Raw genomic sequence first — 8,411 nt, forward strand, 5'->3', positions numbered from 1 at the left:
ACGAATGGTAAGTTATCCGATGCTAACCTATAAATATTTTAAATTATTTTTGTTGATTATATTTGGTTGCGAATGCTCGCGGGTAACTCTCCTAACTATATTACTTTATGTTTATATTAGATAAATTATTTCTGTTTATTATTATTGAATATTAAATTATAGCGTCTCTTTTGATTAATTATTTTCTATTTATATTTTGGTTGGAAACCTTTTTTAGTCTTATAATTAATTTTGGTTTGTTAAATTGGTTGAACTATTTTTTGAAAATATATTTATCCACAAAATCGTATAAAAAAATTTAATTAATGATATATTTGCCAAAAAAAAAAATTAAACAACAATTATTTTAAAAAAGCTTTTACCCCACAAGAGTGCGGATAACTCTACATGTAAAATCTAAATGTAACACTAACGCCGCGTATGATTGCAATTTTCATAATTCCAGGTGTTACTTGTAAGCAAATGTACTTTCTTCCAAGCTTGAACGGGTCCGAACCTCCTTCTTCTCCCTCCATCGCTCTCTCTATCTCAGAAATTATTCTATCCAAGAGATGCTTCGGTGGGCCCATTTAATCGCAGGGATTCTCTCTGTTGTTGTCCTCTCTTCTCTCCTTGTAGTCTTCCTCCGTCGCTGGTGCTTTCTCCGCCAACCAGAGATCACCACATCCCTTAACGCGGCCAGCCCTATTGGGAGAGATAGCTTCCAGGCTAGAATCTCAAAGCTCCACCATACGAGCCTCATCCACCAGCTAGATACCTCCGACATCAAGCGCAGAGGAAGTATCAACAACTATTCCCTCTCCCGAAGCGCCAAAACCGGAGGACTCCCGTCAAAGCCTGGTCTATTCATCTGGACGGAGCATCTGGCTTTGGTGAGCGAAGCGGTCGAGAATGGGTGGACAAGGTTTGGATTCTTCGTTCATGCACCGGCTCCTTCTGTGATCGGGACCTCACCGGGATCAGTTCTTCCAGGGATTTCCACGACCGCAGGAGGCGAAGATCCTGGTGTAGTAATCACATGGGAAGTGTCAAACGGCTCCGTGGGATTCACACAAACGATCAAGTTTAATAAAGCGTGCAAAGATACGGTCAACAACAAAAGAAACCCTTTGATGGTTCTCCGGGCAGCTTTACCACTTCCCGGTCCACAACTTGTAAGTTCTGCTTTCCCACAAGAGGCTTACTTTGAAATCACAATCCTGGAAATTCTCCAACACGGCTGTGGATTCAGTGAGGGTGGTAACAACGTAGGTTGGGACCTCGAATCAATGGAAAGTGAAAAGACCAAGTTGTTCAAGAGCAAAGGATTAAAACTTGTCGAAACAAAAGATTGGGATGGGGAATACGAAGAAGCCATTTTGTCCCTAGGACTAGCGACGGGTGGTTCCTTTAGAACCGGCGAGACACAACTACCAGGAAAGTTCTTGGCTTCTATTGGGTTCCAATCCGACGGTGCTGTCTATCTTGATGGTACGTATTTATTTGTATATTTGCCTCAGTCTTTTGAATCATTTAGTTTCATCATCCAATTATCGATCTTCAAACTCGTTACTAAGGAGGAATTCTAATCAATTCACCAAAGAAAGATTTTAGCAAAAAAAGTAAACGGTCTAACATATAAAAGTTGGCCGTCCATTGAGTTTGAGAATACTTGCTAATGAGAAATGGAGACCCACTAAGGAATATAATAACATCGTGGTCACACACCAACCCCACATCATCTAGAAGCCCCAATTGTTATTAAACCTTATTGTTTCTGTTGACCCCAAGCAACAACTCTCTATTTATGAAATAGAATATGATCCCGGCTCCGCGTTGACTAATGCCTTACTGTTTTTTTTTTTTTTTTTGGGGGTCTATTCAAGGTAAATTAAGATACGTTGGTTATAAAACCTGTGATTCAATTAGTGTTTTTTTCGTTGTTAAGATATGTTGTGTCATGTCCGAAAAAATACACTTTTTGGTACTCCTTTTTAAAAAAACTCCTTAATCTATTTATTTTTCAAAAATATATTTTATTAAATTTGAAAACTTGTAAAGTTTTACAAATTTTATAAGAGTATAAGATATTTCTTGATAATAACTACTACTTAGAAACTCTATATGAATATTATTAAGTTTTAAATGATTTAAAAAATATTTTTCAAAGGTTTTTAATTTTTTTTTTAACTGTTTTTAAAAACCGAGTTTTTTTTAAACTAAAAAAAACTCTCGGTTTTTAAAAGTATTATAAAATATTTATAAAGTATGTATAAAATTTTACACACATATAAAGGTAATTTGTGTATATTTTTATAAGCTTACACACATAATCCAAAAAATATCAGACTTTAATAGCATTCTTTAAAAGGTTTTCGAAATGAGACATTTTTGAAAAGTTGTATATGAAAAATAGTAATTTTGAAATTTCCCCATGTTATCTTAGGCTGTGATATCATTTCTTGGCAGATTTATAAGACTATAATCTTATATAAAAAATATTGTAAAGTAGAATTTAAAAATAAAATTACTAAACTAGATTTTCTTTATGTTTTTTTTTTATGATTTGATACATTTCATTTTTCATATTAAGTTGTGTTTATTAATAGTGGAGATAAATTTTGTTTTTGATTTGGGTTTAAGAACCTAAAAAGGAAAAATTCCCCTTATTTAGAACTGATAATTTTATTTATTTATTATTTTATTTTACCAACATAGTAAAATTGTGAAACCATTTAATAATTTGAATTAAATTAGCTAAAAAGTTATAGTTTTTTTTTTTTTGCAAACAAAAGTTATGTTTTCTGATGTTGCAAAGAGTTATAGGATCATTGATCTAGTCTTATAAATCGGCTAAAATTCATTATTTTCAACAGTGTTTTAATATTGTACATTTATTCATGTTGGTTCATAGTCATCACAAAATTCGCTGTAGCTACGTCCTATACATAGAATCTTAAGCATTACTCTATATTTATGTTAGGAATGAAGCTGGTTTGTGAATCGGAGAAACATGAGTGGGCAAAAGAAAACAAAGTTGTTGGTTGTGGTTACGATCCGAGGAAGAAGAAGGTTTACTTCACAGTCAACTCACACTTAGTTCACGTCATTAACTGTAAAGCAGAAGAGTTCGGGACACCTCTCTACCCTACTCTTGCTTCCAAAACAGAGGCCACAGTACTTGTCAACTTGGGGCAATCTCCATTTTATTACGGCCCGGCAAACGGGCAGCGCACACCCAACCCATGTGGTGGTACTACAGCTGGGCTCGGCGATAGCAAAGAGCTGTTTTCCATTGGAAGAATAGAGCCTCGATATTTAAGCAATTTTTTCATTACTAGAGGAAATAGTGACGATATTGCAAGTGGGAGGACGACCGTGGGAAATAGTCATAGATGTAAGCTTGACTATGACGAAGAATCTGATGCTGATCTTTTTGAGATTGCGCTTGAACGTTCTGTAAAACCAAACACATCATAGTTATAGAATTGTACTCATGATCCACTCATACACTGTATGCTTATTGTACAAATAGCTAGTGATTACAAGATTGGCCAACATGCAAGTAGTCATTGACTATCAACAGTACCGGAAGAAAACCTGATGTTATTTGTAACCCAAATCCACTATCCTTAGCTGGTCAATGGGTTGACTTCAAAGCCCAACCCAAAATACTCTTTAATTGCAAAACCACCATTTAACTATACAAAACTAACTCTTGGCTTAACCAACCTGAAAAAGAAAGAGGGATGAGCAACTGATAATTACTCAGAGAGGGAAAATAAACTACTTAAAGCCACCATCCTCTCCCTTCCTTGACTTCGTCATGCGAGCTGGTCAGCCACACAATTTTTGGTCATCGGACCCCTATCTTTCCATGCGTCCAGGAAAGGAGGCGTATGCAAAACAATTTTTTCTTAGTGGAGTGGGCATCCCGTCACACTAGACTCAGCTCAATAATCTCAATCCAAGAACAGGTTAAATCAATCAAGTCATGCATGTCAAATAACCCATAGGATAGTTGTCCAAATCGCTTAGACCAACCATCAATTTATTGCAATAAAAACATTAACCAAGACAAGAAAGCAATCAAGACTAATTACTCCGATCGGTTAAGAGATCGACAATAGAACTCGGCCACAGTCACACACTGATGTGACCCCGGACTACGGACGTGAACCACGGACGTACGGACGGAGCAAACCCAGCGGAACGATTCGAAAGTATGACTCGGTTGGGCCGTGGACGAATGGAATCGACGGTTGGGACGATGTACGGGAGGAAACGGCACAAGGAACGACAAGAACGGACGGAGAGAGACTCGCGAGGAGATGCTCGACTCGTTTGTCTCTCGGGTAGATGGGGATAGACGTGGAATGAGGTAGCGACACACAAGGGATGGATCTCCTTGCGATACGGCCAAACTAGTAGCTAACGAACCCGGTTCGTGCAGCTTCTAGGGTTTCGTTTCAATCACTGAAAATGAGAGAGAAGGATAACTTCTTGTTCTTTATTCTTAATAGTCTACCTTACATGATAGGGTCTAGGCCCTTTATATAGGGCTGCTTACATAAAGGAACTCTCAAAACCCTAAACACGTGGGTGGAGATAAAACGCAGCGTTCAGGACGTAGTCTTAAAAGAGAAATAAAACTAAGGATAGAATGGCCACGTGGCCGAAGTGGTCCATGGCCATGCACTAGGGTCCATAGCCTCGTTAAAACCCCCTTGGTAAACCACGTAGGGACAAACCCAAGGTGGGAAAAAGAGTACTACTTTCCCTAATGACTTGGAGGTCTTCACCCTTGTGAGATGGTGAAGACCGTTAGAAGAGCCTCGGTTGGCTGCTCGTCGGGTCGGTTGGGGCCGCGGTCGAGTTCTGCTTGTTCCTGGACGAAAGCTTGGACAAAGATGAGGCACTTCTTCCTTGCGGTCCTAGCTGCGGTCCGGCTCCTTGTTGTAGCTCCGGGCATCAGGTTCGGTGCTTGGGTTGAGGGCCGTCTACTTCCGGACGCAGTCGCGTCCTTGGTTCCTTGCGCGCTCCGGTCCTCGTCCGTGTCCGTATGCTGGCCATCGTCCCGGGTTCCATCATTCCCTCCCCCTTGGAAAGGTTTTGCCCTCAAAACATCTTCCTCGGTACCTACATCAGACGGGGCCAAGTCAGAAACATTGAATGAGGTCGAAGTCAAATACTCACTGGGCAGTTCAAGGCGGTAGGAATTGTCGTTGATCCTCTAGACAACTCGGAACGGTCCATCTCCGCGGGGGCTCAGCTTGTCCTTCCTTTTCTTCGGAAACCGTTCTGGCCGTAGGTGCAACCAAACCCAGTCGCCTTCCTTGAACACCATTGTCTTTCGGCCCTTGTTGGCTGTCCGCACATAGTGTTCGGTACGCCGCTCTATGTTGGCCTTCACTTCCGCATGTAACTGTTTGATAAGCTCGGCCTTGCTCGCGCCATCTTGGTTCACTACTTCTCCGGGCGGCAAGGGTAACACGTCCATAGGAGTCAGCGGTTTAAACCCATAAGCGATCTCGAACGGCGATTTCTGGGTGGCCGAGTGCGTGGCAAGGTTGTAGGCGAACTCCACAAATGGAAGGCATTCAACCCAAGTCTTCCTGTTACTGCCGATGGTGGTCCGCAGTAGTGCTCCGAGGGTGCGGTTAACCACCTCTGTTTGGCTGTCCGTCTGCGGATGGCACGCGGTCGAGTACAACAGCCGCGTTCCGAGTTTTCTCCATATGGTCCTCCAGAAATGGCCGAGGAACTTGGGCTCGCGATCGGACACAATGGTACGGGGGAGGCCGTGTAGCCGCACTACTTCTCGGAAGAACAGGTTGGCGATGTGCATGGCATCGTTGGTCTTGTTGCACGGTATAAAATGGGCCATTTTGGAGAAACGGTCCACGACCACGAAAATAGCGTCCTTCTTGTCGCACGGTGGTAGACCAAGGACAAAATCCATAGATAGGTCAACCCACAGACTTGATGCGATCGGAAGGGGCGTATATAGGCCATAGGGACGCGTGGTGGACTTGGCCGTCCGGCACATAATGCAACTACCGCAGAATTTCTCCACCATGCGCTTCATCTTAGGCCAATAGAAGTGCTCCTTCAGGATGGCCATTGTTTTGGCTACGCCAAAGTGTCCCGTAAGCCCTCCTCCATGTGCTTCCCTCATTAATAACTCCCGCATCGATCCGGTCGGGACGCACAGGCGCCTCTCCATGAATAGGAACCCGTCATGTACGAAGAACTTGGTATAGCTTCCTTTACCATGTTCCTGGTAGCACTCAGAGAAGTCCAGGTCCAAACCATACGCGTCCTTGATGTGCTCAAACCCGAGGATCCGTGCGTCCATGGTGGTGATCAGCATATGGCGCCGTGAAAGTGCGTTGGCCACAACATTCTCCTTGCCCTTCTTGTACTTGATGACGTAAGGAAAGGTTTCGATAAACTCCAGCCACTTGGCGTGCCTCCTCTTCAGGTNCACGAGGTCGATCTGATGCTCAATGCCTCGAAGTGGTGGTAGACCGTGCGGTAATTCATCCGGAAACACGTCCTGGTNCAGATAATGTTGCCAAGTCTCCATCGCGCGGACTAAGGCGTACAACTCCTTGTCGTAGGTTGGGTAATTGAGCGTCGGTCTGCTGAGCTTCTCACTGAAGTAGGCAATAGGCTTGCCTCCTTGTGTCAACACGGCTCCAATGCCCACCCCGGACGCGTCGCACTCCACTTCAAAGGTTTTGCTGAAATCCGGTAAGGCCAAAAGAGGCGCGTGTGTCAGCCGGTGCTTGAGCTCGCAGAAGGCTGCTTCTTGGGCCGGTCCCCACTTGAACTCAACGCTCTTCTTTATGGTGGCGGTAAGTGGTGCAGCTACCGAACTGAAATCCCGCACGAACCGCCTATAGAAACTGGCCAGGCCGTGAAAGCTCCGGACTTGACTGATATTGGTCGGGGTCGGCCACTCCTCAATGGCCTTGATCTTGTCATTGTCCACCTTAAGCCCCTGCGCACTTACAACAAAGCCTAGGAAAACTAGCTCGTTAGCTCCAAACACGCATTTCTTAAAGTTAGCGTACAGTTTGTTCTCCCTAAGAGTGTCCAAGACCAAGGACAGATGTTCTAAATGTTCCTCAAGGCATTTACTATAAACAAGGATGTCATCAAAGTAAACAACCACAAATTTATTGATATAGACCCTAAGGACATGGTTCATCAGTCTCATAAAGGTGGAGGGAGCATTAGATAGACCGAATGGCATTACCAACCATTCGTACAAACCTTGCTTGGTTTTGAACGCGGTTTTCCACTCATCTCCTTCTTTCATCCTCACTTGATGATAGCCACTTTTAAGGTCTATCTTGGAGAAGATGGTGGAACCGCTGAGTTCATCAAGCATGTCGTCTAGGCGCGGAATGGGATGGCGGTACTTGATGGTGATGTTGTTTACTGCCCGACAATCCACGCACATACGCCATGTCCCGTCCTTCTTAGGTACCAGCAAGACTGGCACCGCGCACGGACTAAGGCTCTCTCGGACGTATCCTTGCTCCATGAGTTTGGATACTTGGCGTTCAAGCTCCTTGGCCTCTTCGGGATTCACGCGGTAGGCAGGACGGTTCGGGAGCTGGGCTCCAGGCACGAGGTCGATCTGATGCTCAATGCCTCAAAGTGGTGGTAGACCGTGCGGTAATTCATCCGGAAACACGTCCTGGTATCGTCGTAGGAGCGGTCTGATCATGGCCGGGACGGCGTCCTGCTCCGTACCTATACTCACAACATCCTTAAAGACCATCAATAAGACTTGACAAGTGGAGTCACTAAGTGATCTCCTAACCGTGCTAGCATTAATCAAGAAGTTCATTTTAGTGTTCGGTTCCTTAGACATTTTCGATTGCAGCTCACAAACTTGTGTGGGACTCAATGGTTTTAGGCAAATACGCTTATTATCATGCACAAAGGAGTATTGGTTGGTGTGGCCACAGTGAGAGGTCCGCTTATCAAACTGCCAAGGACGCCCCAAAAGGAGGTGGCTAGCTTGCATCGGAACCACGTCACACAAGACTTGGTCTTTATAGGGGCCTACACTAAACGGGACCGTGACCTGTTCGGTGACTGGGACCACGGCCTTGTCATTCAACCATTTGAGTTTGTAGGGTTTAGGATGGTTTGTGGTACCAAGAGAAAGTTTCTTGACCATGTAGGAACTTGCCACATTGGTGCAAGATCCACCATCAATGATCAAGCCACAAACCTTCCCACTTACAGTGCATCGCGTGTGGAATATGTTGTCCCGCTGGTGCGTATCGTCCGGACACTGGCTAGTATTAAGGACCCGTCGGATCATAAGCAGCTCTCCCTCGTCAGGCTCGGCGACGGCTTCCTCGACCTCCTTAGCATCATTCGGCTCGTCAGGGTCGTTGTCGTCCTCG

The 8,411-nt window shown here is 44.1% G+C and overlaps 1 protein-coding gene across 1 annotated transcript; it reads left to right on the top strand.

The window, feature by feature from the left end:
* LOC104707127 lies at positions 380-3,537 on the top strand. Its single transcript, XM_010423404.1, has 2 exons — positions 380-1,470; positions 2,963-3,537. The coding sequence occupies exons 1-2, from the start codon at positions 552-554 to the stop codon at positions 3,457-3,459; spliced, it is 1,416 nt and encodes a 471-aa protein (XP_010421706.1). The 5' UTR covers positions 380-551; the 3' UTR covers positions 3,460-3,537.

This window comes from Camelina sativa, chromosome 8, assembly GCF_000633955.1.
Source record: "Camelina sativa cultivar DH55 chromosome 8, Cs, whole genome shotgun sequence".
In the NCBI taxonomy this organism is placed as follows: domain Eukaryota; kingdom Viridiplantae; phylum Streptophyta; class Magnoliopsida; order Brassicales; family Brassicaceae; genus Camelina; species Camelina sativa.

Bases quoted from the DNA above. Each gene is read 5' to 3' on its own strand.
- LOC104707127 (XM_010423404.1), top strand. From the start codon at position 552: ATGCTTCGGTGGGCCCATTTAATCGCAGGGATTCTCTCTGTTGTTGTC. The intron at 1,471-2,962 runs GTACGTATTTAT...TATTTATGTTAG, and splicing joins CGGTGCTGTCTATCTTGATG to GAATGAAGCTGGTTTGTGAA.